Here is a 17528-nt window from a genome sequence, read left to right as displayed (position 1 = left end):
GCGTACCGCAAAAAAAAAAAAAATAAAAAAAATAAATAAATAAATAAATAAATAAATATAATTCACTATATTGAGACTAAAGGAAAAAAAATCAAATGTTTATCCCAAAAGATGCAGAAAAATTCAAAACTCATTCATGGAAGAGATACACCACATTCGTAGATTGAAAGATTCAATACTTCAAATATTTTCAAATATTCAACATTGTAAATAATATAAAACCAATCAAAATTCCAGAAGAATTTGTGTGTGTGAGTGTGTGTGTTACTGTAAATGGACAAGAACAGCCAATCCAATCTTGAAAACAAAATTGGAAGACTTACTCTACATAATAGCAACACTTATTATATAGCTACAGTAATTAAGATCACAGTCTTGCAGCAAAGAAAGTGACCAATGGAACAGAACGGAGTTCAGCAAACTTTTCTGTAAAGGGCCAGATGGTAAATATTTTAGCCTTTGCAGGACTCATACAGTCTCTGTCGCATATTCTTTTTTTAAACAACCCTTTAAAAATATAGAACTATTCTTAGTTTGGAAGCTGTACAAAAATGAGCCACATGAGCCACATGCCGACCCCTGGAATAGAATATGGTCCAGAAACAGACCAAAACATATATAAACACTGTATGATCAAGGTGGTATTACAGAGCAGTAGAAACAATAGACTTTTCACTAAATAGTGCCAGGCCAAATGCATATCAATATGGGGGAAAAATTAAGCTTGATCCCATACCACATGTAAAAATAATCAATTACAAGTGAATTGTAGATGTAATTGTGAATGACAAAACAATAAAGCATCTCGGAAGATAACACAGGAGAATATCTTCGTGACCATGGAGTAGAAAAAAATTTCTTCAATAGCACTCAAAGTTTTAACCATAAAAGAAAAGATTGATAATTTGGACTTCATTAAAATTAGGAACTTCCCTTTATCAAAACTACTAATAAGAAATTGAAGGGCAAGTCACAGCTGAATATCTGCTAAACATATAACTAACAAAATCTTCATCGAAAATATTTAGACTCCTACAAATGGATTATTTTAAAAAGCACTGATAGCTAATAACCAAATAAAAGGTAATTGACTTCATCAGTGTCAAGAAAGTTTAAATTAACCCAAATTCCACTCCACTCCACACTCACTAGAATGGATAAAATTAAAAAGACTGACAAATGCCAAGTGTTAGTGATGATATGGAGCAAGTGGAATTCTCATACCCTGTTGGTGACTGTGTAAATCGGTATAATCACTTTGGAAAACTTTTTAGCATTATCTACTAAATGTGACTGTATGCATACCTATGAGTCAGTAATGCCATCCCTAGATATATATACCCACCAGAAATGAGGACATTTGTGCACAAAGTACGTGTAATAAGATGGCTCACAATTGCACTGTTTGAAATACATAAACATTGGAAAAAAATCTAAATGTCCATCAACGGTAGACTGAATAAATAAATTGCATATGTTCTTTTTGTTTTAAATCAACTTTATTATAATTTACCTAAGATAAAAAGTACCCATTTAAGTACACAGTTCCTAAGTTTTGACAAATGTACGCACCCATGCAACCACCACCACAATCAAGATACAGAAGATTTCCATCAAGCCCAAAACTTCCCTTGTGCCTCTTCCTAGTCAATTCAGGCAACTACAGATTTGTTTAGATTTGTCTTTCCTGGAGTTTCATATAAATGGAATCAGACCATATGTACTCTTTTTGCACTTGGCTTCTTCACTAATCAAAAAGAGTTTGACAGGAAAAGCGTGAGCAATAAACATAGATAAATTAGATTTCATCAAAAGTTAAAATTTTGGGCTTCCCTGGTGGCGTAGTGGTTAAGAATCCGCCTGCCAATGCAGAGGACATGGGCTCGAGCCCTGGTCCAGGAAGATCCCACATGCCGGGGAACAGCTAAGCCCGTGCGCCACAACTACTGAGCCTGCACTCTAGAGCCCGCGAGCCACAACTTCCGAGCCTGAGTGCCACAACTACTGAAGCCCGTGTGCCTAGAGCCCATGCTCTGAAACAAGAGAAGCCACCACAATGAGAAGCCCATGCACCGCAACGAAGAGTAGCCCCCGCTCGCCACAACTAGAGAAAGACCGTGCACAGCAACGAAGACCCAATGCAGCCAAAAATAAATAAATTAAATAAATAAATTTATTTTAAAAAAGTCAAAATTTTGTGCATCAAAGGACATTATCAAGAAAATTCAAAGACAACCTACAGAATGAGAGAAGATCTATGCAAATCATGTATCTGATAAGGGCCTAGTATCTAGAATATATAAAGAACACTTCCAACTCAAAAACAAAAAGACAAACAGCCCAATTAAAAAAATGGGCAATAGATTTGAACCGACATCTCTTCAAAGAAGATATAAAAATGGCCAACAAGCCCATGAAAATGCTCAACATCATTAGTTATTATGGCAACGCAAAGCAAACCAAAATGAGACACCACTTCATAGTCAATAGGTTGGTTATAATAACAAAAATGGAAAATAACACGTGTTGGTGAGGATGTAAAGAAACTGGGGTCCTCATATATTGCTGATGGGAATGTAAAAATGGTGCAGGTACTATGGAAAACCGTTTAACAGTTCCCCAAAATGTTAATCATAGAATCACCATATGACCCAGCAATTCCACTCCTAGATATATACCTCAAAGAATTTAAAGCAGGAATGCAAACAAACACTTGTACATGCATGTTCATAGCAGCAATAATCACAACGGTCAAAAGGTGGAAACAGCCCAAATGTCCATCAATGGATGAATGGATAAACAAACTGTGGTATATACCTACAACGTAATATTATTCAGCCATAAAGAGGAATGAAGTACTGATATATGTGACACACAGACAAACCTCAAAAACACTACACTAAGTGGAAGAAGCCATATGAAAAAGGTTGCATATTGTATGATTCCATTTATATGAAATATCTAGAATAGGTTAAGTCCATGGGGACAGAAAACAGATTGGTGGTTGCCAGGGACCTGGGGAAGGGGAGAACAGTGAATGACTGCTTACTGGACATGGGTTTCCTTTTGGGGTGACAGAATGTTTTGGAACTAGATAGAGGTGGCAAATGCACACTGCATACATGTCCTTTAATTCTCTACTAAATGTCACTGAATTGGTCACTTTAAAAGGGTGAATTTTCTGTTAGGTGAATTCCACCTCAAGAAAATAAATGTTTTTGAGATTGATCCAAGATGCCCTGTGTAGTCCATTATATGGATATACCACAATTTGGTCATCAATTCATATGTTGATTAATATTTAGGTCAACTCAATCCAGTGCTTATTTAATATGAATAATTTGAACATTTCTGCACAAATATTCTTGCAGGCATGTTTCATTTATCTTGGGTAAATACCTATAAGAGCCCTTATCATTTCACAAAAATAAGTAAACAAAACAAAACAAAAGCAAAAAAAGTGTTATCAGTCATAATATAACTGAATCAAAGATGAAAACCAACTGCAGACACTAAAGCAACGATGCTTTATCCTTAAGCTCAGCATATTTAAGCCAATAGTACATATTCAATTATGAAGATAAAGAAGAAAACTAAAGAACAAGTATGATATGCTAATTCTATGTTAACAAAATTATACCTGAATTTTGAATCAGTGATTTTTTTTACTTTTTTTTTTTGGCTGCATTGGGTCTTCGTTGTTGTGCATGGGCTCTCTCTAGTTGCAGCGAGCGGGGGCTACTCTTCGTTGTGGTGCACAGGCTTCTCATTGCGGTGGCTTCTCTAGTTGTGGAGCACGGGCTCTAGGTGCACAGGCTTTAGTAGTTGTGGCTCGCGGGCGCTAGAGCACAGGCTCAGTAGTTGTGGCGCACAGGCTTAGCTGCTCCACGGCATGTGGGATCTTCCTGGACCAGGGCTCGAATCCGTGTCCCCTGCATTGGCAGGCGGATTCTTAACCACTGAGCCACGAGGGAAGTCCCTCGGTGATTTTTTTTAATACTGCTTGACTTTCAAGGGAACAGAACCCTCTTTCTTTCACATTTTCAAGAATGAATTATGTGAGAGTAAAGCTCCTTCTGAGAAGCTGGAGTGTGAATTGAGAGAAAACTCTAGAATCAAACTGTCCAACTCTACCACTTGCTAGTCACTTAGACACTTTGCGCCTCAGTTTCCTCATCTTAAGAATGGAGATGATAATAATATCCACCCCAGAAAGTTGTTATGATGATTAAATGAGTTAATCCATGCAGAGTCTTAGAACAGCACCTGGCACATTGTACGTTAGCTGCTTCCACCACCCAGTCACTGCCACCATCATCACCATCACCACCATCATCATCCTCATCACCACAATCACAACCATCATCACCATCATCACCGTCACCATCATCACCGTCACCATCATCACCAGCATCATCTTCATCACCAGTATCACCATCAACATCACCACCACCATCATCTTCATCATCATCACCGTCATCATCGCCCCATCACCAGCATCACCAGCATCATCATCACCAGCATCATCTTCATCACCAGTATCACCATCATCATCACCACCACCATCATCTTCATCATCATCACCATCATCATCGCCCCATCACCAGCATCACCAGCATCATCATCACCAGCATCATCTTCATCATCATCACCATCATCACCACCACCATCATTTCTACTTTCTAAAATATCTTCAAGACAGTTTAAGACACCTGTGGTTGTTCAATTGAACGGCACTAGAAGTTAATAAAAATATGCAGCTAATTTGTATATTTACCTAACTACCAGAGAAACTCAAAACTCAAATAATTTACTTGTCAATACAGTTAAAAACGGATCCTAAGGGGTTCAGTTAATGTGCCTTCCCAAAGATATCATGAGATCTGTGGAGCCCACTCGGTTAATATTGCTACATTTCAAAAGTAACATGAACACAATTCTGACACCCTACCACCACACCATAGACCACAGACCTACCCATAATAAGAATTTCTTCTTCCAACCAATTTTCAGGTCCATAATTTAGTGTTATATTATCCTGAGGGAATAGGTTTTCAATCTATTAATGGAAATCAACGGCATAAAATATACTCAATTTTCTCAGCTCTACAGAATTTAGATCTTCATTAAACTGAAGAACATTTGATCTCTAAACATAGTGAGTGCTGTTCATTAAATGATGAACTAGGCCAATTACATTTCTCTCTTGGGGAATTTGGAATTATTATGATGAGAGAGGAAGGAAGGAAGAAGATACAGTGAGGGTTGTTCCTTCTACAGAGGTCAGCATGTGAGACAATCATGTATAATCAAAATTATCTGTGAACATCATTTAAACCATCCTGTAAGTAGCAGAGTTTAGGCCTTTGGAGGATCATATGCCAAGATTTTGTTGCTGTTGTCTGTGTTGTTACTCTGCATTTAGTTACTTTCCAGGTCCTAATTCTGGTGTCTGGGGCACCCTGGGTATCCTACAGCACTTGACTTTGAATTTGGAGATGTCTTATTTGTTTCTTAGAATTAACACATCTTGGGCTTCCCCGGTGGTGCAGTGGTTGAGAGTCCGCCTACCAATGCAGGGAACACGGGTTCAATCCCTGGCCCGGGAAGATCCCACATGCCACGGAGCAACTGAGCTCGTGTGCCACGGCTGCTGAGCCTGTGCTCTAGAGCCCGTGAGCCACAACTACTGAGCCCACGTGCCGCAGCTACTGAAGCCCGCGTGCCTAGAGCCCGTGCTCCACAATGAGAGAGGCCACTGCAATGAGAAGCCTGCGCACCGCAACAAAGAGTGGTGCCCGCTCGCCGCAACTAGAGAAAGCCCGCGTGCAGCAACAAAGACCCAACACAGCCAAAAATAAATAAATAAATAAAGAAAATTTAGAATTAACCCATCTTTCCTAAGGTGGCATGGCGGGGGCGGGGGGTTCTATGTCTTGCCACTAAACTACCCTTCATTAGAAAACTCTAACACGGACTACAGAGCTGTTTGTCAGAAGTGACTGCAATCACAAAATACAAATTTTTACTACTGAGAAAGTATATAGAATTCCCAGATACTTTTTTTTTCTACTATTAACATGCTTGAATATAAAGTTTAATGCCAAAGTAGAAATCCACCAGTTATGGAGCATCTAACAAAATGACATACACATTTTAGAATATTGGAAGTGTCCCTACAACTAAGGTGAGGTAGACTTTTTCTCATAAAATAAGTAAAGGAGAAATAATGGCAATTACAAACCTTCTATTATTCTTATTTTGATTATTTATGAATTTATGATTTAAGGGACAACAGGATGTCAGCAAGATAGCAATTATCTGCCAGCATTATTATCATCAAAAAATATTTTTCTACCTTAATGGCCTTTCTCTTGTAAACAGTATTTGCATTATAGCGCAGAAAACTAACCAACAAGAAAGAAAAATAACTTTTAAAACACAAGAGAGGACACATATATACAAGATATGAGAAATAATAAATAACAGAATGGAAAAGTTGGGTAAAGAGAATAATCAGAAAAGTAACTGGCAAAAGAGACTCCACTGAGGTACCAAAAGGAAAGAACACCAAACAAAACCTTTCAACCGCTTCACAGAATTCTGGCAACATAGCAGGATCTCTTAGGAGCTTGAATAAAATTCTGGGAATTCTTTTCTCTCCAGTGATTCTAGGCTCTGACTCGGATCATTACACCGGAGGTTGGGATTCCATTTCATTAAACAAAATTCATATAAAAGGATTTCGTAATCTCAGTACGCTTGAAAATAAGTCTGAAAAGGAAATGAGACTATAAAATAAATATCGAAACATTCAGCTGAGTCAAAATAATAGATTACATGTCGTCTGTCTCTAAATAGGTTGGATTTTTTAAATGGATCTATAAATAATTGTTCACAAGTCAGAAGATATTTTTCACATAGAATATGTTCTGATGGATGATCTGATCAGTTTATCTGAAATGGTATTATGAGTACTAAACGTAAGCTAAGTAGGCCTCTGTAGGCCAGCCTGTGACCCCCATTGCCAACTGGGATGATGAAAGCAAGCCTGGCCCAGGGAGGCAAAAGGACACGGAGAACTAGGAACTCTTTAAACTCATTTAACTTTCCAGGTCCACTGCCAGCCAGCTATTCAGCGTTCAGTAACAAGTGGTGGGTGCTCCTATAAGATGTCTGGGGCCTCTGAACTTGGTGTTTCCCTGACCTCGTGGTGAATTCTTTGTCTTTAAGTGTTCACAAATATGGAACAGGTTTCCTTGTTTGGGGTTTTTTTTTTTCGTTTTTTGGCTGCGCCATGCAGCATGTGGGATCTTAGTTCCCCGACCAGGGATCGAACCTGCACCCCCTGCATTGGGAGTCCTAACCACTGGACCGCTAAGGAAGTCCCCCATGTTTCCTTGTTTTTAACTTTCTCAATGCAGAGACATTTCACAGAGTTAATTTCCTAACATAGTAAATATACCCTATATTTATCTACTAATTCTTGACCCTATGTAAGTCAAACTACTTTTTTAAATCAACAGATATAAAATCACACAGTTTAAAGAAGATGGGCTTCAGAGTTATATATGCCTGATTTGGAAGTCCAGCTCTTGTCACTTAGCTGTGTGATCTTGGGCAAGTTACTTTATGTCTTTTTCAGCCTCGGTTTCCTCATCTACAAAATGGGAATATTGTCTCACACCACACAGCATTACAGTGAGGATTAAACAGCATCATAACATATATTATGATTCCTACTATAGATTAAGTCCTCAATCATATATTAATTTCTACCACCCTCCAAAAAATAAAAAATCAAGTAGTTCTCCTTTCAGGTATATTACAAACATATCATAAAATAATTTCTTTAGGTATTCTCATATCTTTTTTTTTTTTTTTTTTTTTTTTTTTTTGCGGTACGCGGGCCTCTCACTGTTGTGGTCTCTCCCGTTGCGAAGCACAGGCTCCGGACGCACAGGCTCAGCGGCCATGGCTCACGGGCCCAGCCGCTCCGTGGCATGTGGGATCCTCCCGGACCAGGGCACGAACCCGTGTGCCCTGCATCGGCAGGTGGACTCTCAACCACTGCGCCACCAGGGAAGCCCTCTCATATCTTTTTATGGTCTTCTTCTTAGGAAGAAAACATACAGATGTTCTGGACTTTATAAATAATCTTACTTTGATGGACCTTGCTTCGTAGGAGGTAAGGTGCTTGAATTTGTATTTTTCTTATTTTAAAACCTCAGTTATGTAGTGTTTATTTTAATTCTTCTATTGGCCTTTTAAATTAAATTGTTAACCTAGATTATAATTATTTTCTCCCTCAATCTGTTGGATTCCTGATGATAAGATTATTACATTTCAATTATTTACATTCTTTGATTTTTTTTCTTTTAGCTATTTTATCTTCTAGTTATTAATATATCGATTGACTTTATATTTTCTTAAACTAACATTTTTCTCACTCATGATTACTCCTTCAGTGCCAACATGCAATGCCAGTAGAATGGCCAGATAATTTAACCTCAAACTACAGCGGTAACTCAATTCCGATCAAAATTCAGTTGTGAGGTATAATAATCATTAAAGATCACTGGATATGTAGTCCTGAATATCCATTCTTCTAAATGGTCTGAGTATTGTCACCAGATCAAGCCAGACCCTTGGGGACCTGTACCGTTGGGCCACTGTTCTGGTATCCATCACTACAACCCAAGGTTACTGTTAACAGTTGGGCCGGATAATTCTCTGGGGTGGCGGGGGCGGGAAGGGGGGTGTCCTGTGCATTGTAGGAGTCTTACCAGCATCTCTGGCCTCTCCCTGCTAGATGCCAGCAGCACACCCTCCCCCCACCCTAAGTGCAACAACCGACACTGCCATGTGTTCCCTGGGGAGCAAATCTGTCCCCAGTTGGGAAGTTCTTTACACTCAGTTGGACCGTGGGGTTTTGAAATCAGCTTACATTGAGGAATCTCTTTAAAAATAGTCATACAAAGGGATGGTATTGAGGATGTTACCTACTATATTATTCTTTGTTTCCACTAGGAGGAACCATAGGAGAAATGTGTCTCAGACTTCAGTGCAAACCAGATGTTGTTTTCTTATGGATAATGTGAATCCTTGGCTAATCCTTAAATAATAATCCATCCTTCCTTCCTTCCTCCTTCCCTCCCTTCCTCCCTCCCCCCCTTCCTTCCTTCTCTCCTTTCTTTCTCTCGCTCTCTCTTTTTTTTTTTTCTTGACACTGGAAAAGCTCAGAAGCAAATTTATAGCCCATCTTTGATAACAGTGTAGGATCTACGGCACGCATTTATGGGTAATAAACCTCTCAAATGTCAGTTTAATTCATTTTTCCCCCATGAACGTTTTAATTTTATTTTTATCTTACTATAATACATGCATGTGGACACAAACACCTTTTTGAATGAGATTAAGTATAAATTAATAAATAAAATGGTATTTAAACTGTAATTTTTCCCAGCAGATCACACCCTTTAGTCTCACTTTATCATGCCTCTCCAAATCTCCTTCTGTTAGATCTAGATCTTCCAAGTTTCCCTTACAAATGTCTAAGTCTGTTATCTCGAGTCAAAGCATATAATGAAATGTCACTTCAGTGAATGGATATGTCAGAAATATAATCATCTGCAGAATAAAGTTTTATAACTAAGTCCCTCTACGTTTATTAGCAGTATATCTCTCCCAGTAGAAACTAGAACAATGACAGGCATGAAATTCTAGGCGCTGTGTGTCTGGTAGGGTAGTCCAGGCATCAGTACATCACTCTCTAGGATGATGGGGAGACAGAGGACCCACGTCTTCTTTTCTCTTGCCTATCGTGGTTTTGTCAGTCTTCCCTTTCCCCACTAAGGCCAAGTAACATTTGGAATCCATCCTGAGCCCTGGTGCACAACAGATGGTGACACAGGAGTGGCCCATAGGTGTCACAGGAGTGACAACTATGAAGGGTCCTACCTCACCCTACGCACTCATTACTTTTCATAGTGCTGAAAGAAACCATTTTCCTCTCAGTTTAACCCTAACATAACCATTCCAAGACCTCAAATCAGATATGGGTATTATAAAGGTTCATGAACAGGTGAGTGCATAAACAATTTATGGTCTATTCAAGCAAGGGAAAAACCACTCAGCAAAAAAAAGTAGTACTATTAGTACCTACACTTACAAAGTGGTGAATCTCAAAACTACTATGCCAAAGAAGATGGGCTGAGAAGATGTATCTTAGAAAGATACAAAGAGTACACATTGTATTATTCCATTTATAAGAAATTCTAGCAGAGGCAAAACTCATCTATAGTGACAGAAAGCAGATCAGCGAATGTCTAGGGCCAGCAGAGTGTTGACAGCAAAGCCATGCAAGGGAACTTTATGGAATGACGGACAGGTTCTTTTTGATATCACATCTTGATTGGAATGGTGGTTTCCCGTTACATATTTATCACAACAAAACCTTAAGTATAACAGTACACTTAAATTACGTGAAAATGGGTATTCTTGCTAAAAATGCATCACTTCAAACTAATAATAAGAAAACATCAAGACAAAACCAAATTGAAAGACATTCAAAATAACTGACCCTGGGCTTCCCTGGTGGCGCAGTGGTTGCACGTCCGCCTGCCGATGCAGGGGAACCGGGTTCGCGCCCCGGTCCGGGAGGATCCCACATGCCGCGGAGCGGCTGGGCCCGTGAGCCATGGCCGCTGAGCCTGCGCGTCCGGAGCCTGTGCTCCGCAACGGGAGAGGCCACAACAGAGGGAGGCCCGCGTACCACAAAAAAAAAAAAAAAAAAAAAAAAAAAAAATAACTGACCAGTGCTACTCAAAATTATCAAGTCCGTGAATTACAAGGAAAGACTGAGGCACTGCCACAGACTAGAAGAACCAAGGGGGTGTGACAAGTGAATGCAAAGTGAACTCCGGGAACCGAAAAGGGGAAAAAGCCAAATAAATTCTGCAGTTTAGATAGGAGTGTCTTAATTTTGTTAATTGTACCATAGTTATGTTTTTAACACGAGGGGAAGTTGAATGAAAGATTTATGGAAACTTTTCACTATTTTTACAACTTTTTAAACATCTAAAATTATATAGAAATAAGTTTTCTAGATGGGTGCTTTTTATTGTGTATAAATTTTAGTTCATTAAAGTTCATATCAGATTGAAACAAAAATAAATGGCAGTTTTTAAGAAATAACCCCATCCCCAGCCTTTTAAGTTCATTAAATATGTTTAAATCAAGAGTAAGACTAACTACAAGAACCAAAATACTCTACTTCTCAATATTTGAACCAATAAATGTAGCAGATAAAACACACACTAAAAGAATCACTAAATTTAAAAGATTACTAATTGAATAAAAAATCTCAGAATTACTTCCCTCAGAATCATGATACATTCCCCCACATAAACACTAATATATAAATGACAATAAAATCATCACACATTCAAATTATGGTGACACAATGGAATCCATAAAAGTTTGAAGTCTGTGGTAAAAATCTTTAATTTCTATGACTCTCACATCTAAGGACTGCTATATATTTGGACTCCAAAAACTATATCATCTCATTGAATATTACTTAAAGACTGGAAGGGCATGGGTAAAAAAACATTCAGAGAAAAATTAAACCTTTTATAACATACCTCCTCTGTTGCCATTTTCTTCATCCTACAAAATAAAAAAATATATATTCATATATGAATAATGTTTATAACTGGTAAAATCACGGTGAGGCTCAATTCAAGTCAAATTGCCCTCCCCAAAAGGTGCCAATTACAGTCTCACTAACAGTGCCTCTTGCCAGAAGGAGGAAGCTGTCATACACGGAGATGGGAAGGCTATAAGTAAAGCCAATTTATGAGGAGGACAACAGAAGTTTCTGACATACTGAGTGTAAGATGTCTAAAACGGACATCCAAGGAGAGTTGTCAGAAGTACACAGCTGTATAGAGAGGGCCAGGCTGGTCATCACTTATGTACTATACATTGAAAAATGGGCCTTTAAAGGCTATTACAGGACCCAGAACTGTCTTTGGATACACTGGCTCCAAATTGGTATATATTTAAAACCTTGACCTTTATCTATTTGGTTGCTTTCATTGCTTCCAGGCTGTCTTGCTGCCATGTTATCTACCTCTAGCTGGGAAATTAGAAAAGCAACTTTGAAAAACTAGCATAAAAATACATTTATTCAAATATGTGTTGAGCCTCTACCATACAAAAACTACAATGTACTGCAGAAAGAAAAACAGAGATTTAGTGAAGGGCTGAAAAGTTGTTATATAATTTTTGACCTTTATTTTGGCTGCCCAAATACCTAGTTTTTTCCTCGTTATATGCTCTGTTCTGAGACTGCCAAGGTGGCCAGCTATATAACATAATAAAGACGTTGTATTAACTGCACATTTTCTGAAAGCTCTACAATATTAATTTCTATATACTCCTTTGAAGTGAATGAACACATTTTTATAACTGAAAAGATTTCAATAAATATTTTCCATGTAAAAGGTACAAGACAGACCTATTTGCAAGAACATCTGTGTTAAATAACAGCATTAATAGCTGAGGTTTAATGAGCAATTACTGTGTGCCAATTCCTGTACTAAATGTTTTATATGTATTACATCACTTACTCAACACAGCCACAGTGAGGAAAGTGCTGTCACTGTCTATTAGGAGACTAACCCAAGGTCACAAAGCTAACAAGGGCAGAGATGGGACTCAAACCCAAGCCCTTTTGACTCCAAAGATTGTGTTAGCAGCTACACTATGCCTCTAAAATTTCTAGAAATATTTTCCGATTATAACAATAATAATAATGCATTTGAAATCCGTGTTTAGTAGAATTATCTTATAAAAACTGTACTATCTATATCATCATGATCCAAAGCTCTTCTTCAAAACAAAACCAAAAGTCAAAAAATAAAATTCAGTCTTAATATGTAATTAATGCAAAGGACTCTTAAATTTTCAACTACTCTCATATGTGACCTAATACCTAAGTTATACTATTTAAGACATTTAAAGATAAAGTAGATTCTTAGGGAATCCAGTTCAACTGTTTTATATATTTCAGGAACACCAAACTGGTCAATTTTAATTCTAAAGATAGCAATTATTCATAATTCTTAAAAACTCTTTAGTACTTTTAAAAGCTTATCTTATAAGACATTTTCCTAGATAGCAATATTTAAGAAAGATATAATAAAAAAAAGTGTGGCCCCCAGAAGCAATTTGACACTATGTTTTACAAGACAGCCCAAGATTCATAGATACTTAGAATTAGAAAGGACTTTCTAATCTTCTAGTACAATCCCCTCGAATTAGAATGGAAATCTAGAAGCCAAAAGAAGTTAAGTGGCTTGGCCAAAGTCTTCGGAAGTCTTCTGAATGTCATTATTTCCATTACACTGTTGAACAACAGTTAAGCATCAGGCATTCACGTTGGCCAAGTTCAAATCCTAGGTCCACCACTTACTCATTATATGACTCAGACCAGTTTCCACATCTGTTATATAAGGTTAATAATAAACTGATATAATGCTCATAAAGAATACAGAACAAGTACTCAGGATGTCAGCTGCCATTATAATGATTCCATCCGCTGTTTATTAGACCATGTTTCTATACGTTGAAGCATATTAGTGTAATGCACTCTAGTGAGAAGCTGTGTTTTTAAATTCTGACTTGCCATCATATTACCTATCTGAAAGTTAAGTATCAGTCTAATTCTAGTAACTTTTTATAACTGTCCAAATATTTTAACAAACTAATATCTCCTCTGCGTGCTCAGCCCAGAAAACTCACCATCTTTCTAGATATTAGAAAAACAGCTACATATTAGAAAAAGTAGAGTGAAGTTTAGAATTCGAAGTTCCAGTAAAAAAGATTGGGAGTTCATAATCAGTATGACCTTTCAGAGGAGAATAAGGTGTTTGTTCTGGAAGGTAAAAAATATCTAAAAGATGGAAAAGAATAAAATAAAAATGCAAATATAACACAATTCTTTTAAGATAGAAAGAAAGCAGGATGAGAGGAAGACAAGAAGGAGACAGGAATTGCCTTGTATTCTACTTTAATTACTTCTCTTACCTTATATGAAAATTGAATTGCAGACTCTGGGGGATAAACAATAAAATGCCTTAATGTAAAACCAAAGCCTTGAGATGTTCTTTTCAACATAACTGTTTTGGGACCTGGCCAGGAGAATGTTTCATCTTCGGATGGTGATACAGTTTCACTTTGTTCTTTTCCATCTTTACTTTTTGATACCTAAAATGAAAAGACATTTAAAAGTTAACTATGTAACACAATATACTTCATTATTTGGGGGAAAATTTATGTGTAAAAATATAATACCTGAGTGCAGAAAGGAACTTACTGGAGAACAAGAACCATATTCTGATGCATGAACTATATGTGGTACAACAAATCATGCGGATTATCAAAAACTCAATTTTTTTCCTAGAGAGGGATGCTATGAAAAGTTAATCAGCAGCAAGAAAGAACTCTGGGAAATGAGAAATATAATGGCTAAAATTTTAAATGCAATAGATGGAACGAAAGACAACACAAAGAAAATCTCACAGAGCACTAAGGACTAAGAAACAGAAACTATGAAAGAAGAGACGTGAAACTGTTGCGAGTAAGAACACTAAACATGTTATCAGTCCAACGGCAGCAAAGGATATTAGAAAATAAGAGCTAAGGCTTCAGATTCTGAGCGCAAATTCAGTATCCACGTAGATAATCCTTCCAATATCCTGGCGTTCCAGTTCTCTACTATCTCTCTCCAACTCTTGGCTTTTATCTGCTCATGAGTAAAAACCCTCTGCAATCTCAGATCAAGGAGCCCACCCTGCATGCCCTCTCACACGCCAACCCTTACGATTCTTCCGTCTGAGGCTGACCCTACCGTCTCATTCCCATCCCCCACTGCCCCACGTCCTCAGCTCTCTCTTCAACCAGCTTCAGTTCACTCCTTTGCCTTTCTCTCACTTCCTCAAAGTCACCTGAGAAGACCTCACCCTGGATAAATCAACATGACCTACTCTGGACCTGCACGCACGTGGCCAAACATCGGTGGAGAAAAACAAAAAATTAAGCCGACGGCTTTCCCACTAAGTTCATGACCACTAACCTCAAGCGAGCCTTCAGTGTTGTCTGTCCATTTCTCTCCAGTCCATTCATCCAAGACGACCATTTCATCCCTTCTCCCCAGCCCTCACTTGGAGCTGATGACCTTGCTTTTATTACACCGAAAACACACAAGCAGGACAATGAGAGCTTAGTCGCCGGCCACATCTCCCCACCTCCCTGCAACTGTGCCACGTTCCCGTTTCCCTCCTGTGACAATGGCTGCACCGCCCATTGCTCTAAGGCCCCAGCACTTATGTACTAGATCCCATTCTCTCTTCCTAGACAAAGACATGGTCCCAGCGATCCTCCCCTCGCTCGTTTACATCATGTTTTCTCTTTACGACATCATTCCCATTGGCATGTGTACGTCTTCTAAGTTCTTTAATCTTAAAACAACAACACAAATCCTCTCTTGACCACAGCCCTCGCCAGCTTCCGCTTTGTTTTTCTGCCTATCTTTACAGGAAAACCTCTTGAAAGTTGTCTATGCTGCTATCTCCAATTATTTTTCTCCCATTTGTCTCTTAAATCCCCTTAAACCAGGCTGTTGCCTCCCTAATTCCCGGAAACTGCTCTTGTCAAGGTCCCCAAAGACTTCTACGTCTCTGAATTGAATGATCAATTCTCAGCCCTCGTCTTCTGTGACCCATCAGTTGGTACAGGGGATTACTTCCTGCCTGAAAAATTTCTCCACGTGACTTCCGACACCGAATTTCCTCCTAACTGCCGGGCTTCTCTGCTCAGTCTCCTTCGCCACCTCATCAACTGCTCCACTTCTGAATTTAGGAATACCTAGGACTCAGCCCATGGACCTTTCTACCTCTACGCTGGCTTTCGGTGATTTCCCCAACTTTTATCTCTAGCCAGACATCTCCCCAATCTAACGGGTATCTCAAACTTAACATGTCTACCTTGCTGCTAAGATTCTGTATGAAATTACAATTCCAAGTTCACCTCAGCAGTTTTGAAATGTCACCTTTATCAAATGACAAATACTTGAATATGCTTGACTCCATTACATTTTTTATTATGTTCCACTAGTGAATCTTATCTATTCTTCCACAATGATTTGCTTAACATGAAGGTATTTAAACTTAAAAAATGCTCCTGGAAGCAATTTTTTAAGAGACTTCTAAATCCTGAACATTTTCATCATTAGTCAATATTTGGGTTGTTACTAGTTAGCTATTTTATCAATTTCATGTTCTTTTCCATTTGGGAAGACAGTAACATTTGGGAAGATAGTAACATTTCCCAGCCAAACCTGCAATAGGGGAGGCTGTGACCAGGTGCTATCCAACAGAATGGAAGTATTATAAATATACAAAAATGAACAGTATTTCTACACGCTGACAATAGGCACTTGGAAATTGAGACGTTTAAAATATACCATTTAAAATGTGAAAAACTAGGACTTCCCTGGTGGTCCAGTGGTAAAGAATCTGCCTTATAATGCAGGGGACGCAGGTTCGATCCCTGATCAGGGAACTCAGATCCCACATGCCACAGGGCAACTAAGCCCGCACACCACATCTACTGAGCCCAAGTGCTCTGGACCCCGTGTGCCACAACTAGAGAGAGAAAACCAAGACGCCACAACTAGAGAGAAGCCCGGGCACCACAACAAAGAGCCCACGTGCCGCAACTAAAGACCCGATGCAGCCAAAAATAAATTAAACAAATAAATAAAATGTGAAATACTTAGGTATAAATATGACAAAAAATTTCCCAGACCTGTACATTATAACTCCAAACCACTGCTGAGAGATTTAAAGAAAATCTAAATAAATGGAGAGATACACCATGTTCCTGGTTCAGAAGACTCAGTATTGTTACAATATCAACCCTCCCCAAATTGATCTATAGATTCAATGAAATCCCAATCAAAATCCCAGGAGATTTTTGTGTAGAGTTGATAAGCTGTTTCTAAAATTCACTTTGAAATGAAAAGGACCTAAACAACCAAAACAACTTTGAAAAAGCAGAATAAAATTGGAGGACTTACAAGACTTCATTTAAAGCTACAGTAATCAAGACTCTGAGCCACCGATGGAGACTCTGTACATTTGAAACTCATTTATCATAAATGCATTTTAGTTTATTCCCCCTTCTAAAACGTGGAGATTTTAAGGGGGAGGGGGAGTAACACATCAACATGGCAGACTCAAGCCGAGTCTCAAATAACTGCAAAAGCGATCACATAATCAGGTAGAATTTGTAGCATGAAAGTTGTTATTCTAGGCTTAACTATCCAAGTAGTTTAGCTAAGCTTTAGGCAGTGACTGGATCCTCCTTTTGAGATCCAAATGAGAGAATTATTTTATATATGCACGCAAGTTCATTCCCTCCGTGTGTGTGTGTGTGTGTGTGTGTGTGTGTGTGTGTGT

At 38.4% G+C, this 17528-nt stretch overlaps 1 protein-coding gene across 4 annotated transcripts in view; it reads right to left on the bottom strand.

Moving 5' to 3' along the window:
- Nucleotides 1–17528, bottom strand: part of ARHGAP21 (Rho GTPase activating protein 21) — a 133966-nt gene that overhangs the window by 60200 nt on the left and 56238 nt on the right. For all 4 annotated transcript variants that reach the window (XM_028495520.2, XM_028495521.2, XM_024129670.3 and 1 more), the window contains exons 3-4: nucleotides 14095–14274; nucleotides 11646–11670 (exon numbers count right to left, since the gene is read on the bottom strand). In XM_028495520.2, the coding sequence (XP_028351321.1) occupies nucleotides 11646–11670; nucleotides 14095–14274 (205 nt within the window). The remainder of the gene's footprint in view (nucleotides 1–11645; nucleotides 11671–14094; nucleotides 14275–17528) is intronic.

This window comes from Physeter macrocephalus, chromosome 11, assembly GCF_002837175.3.
Source record: "Physeter macrocephalus isolate SW-GA chromosome 11, ASM283717v5, whole genome shotgun sequence".
Classification (NCBI taxonomy): Eukaryota; Metazoa; Chordata; class Mammalia; order Artiodactyla; family Physeteridae; genus Physeter; species Physeter macrocephalus.
This window is presented reverse-complemented; position numbering and strand designations above follow the sequence as displayed.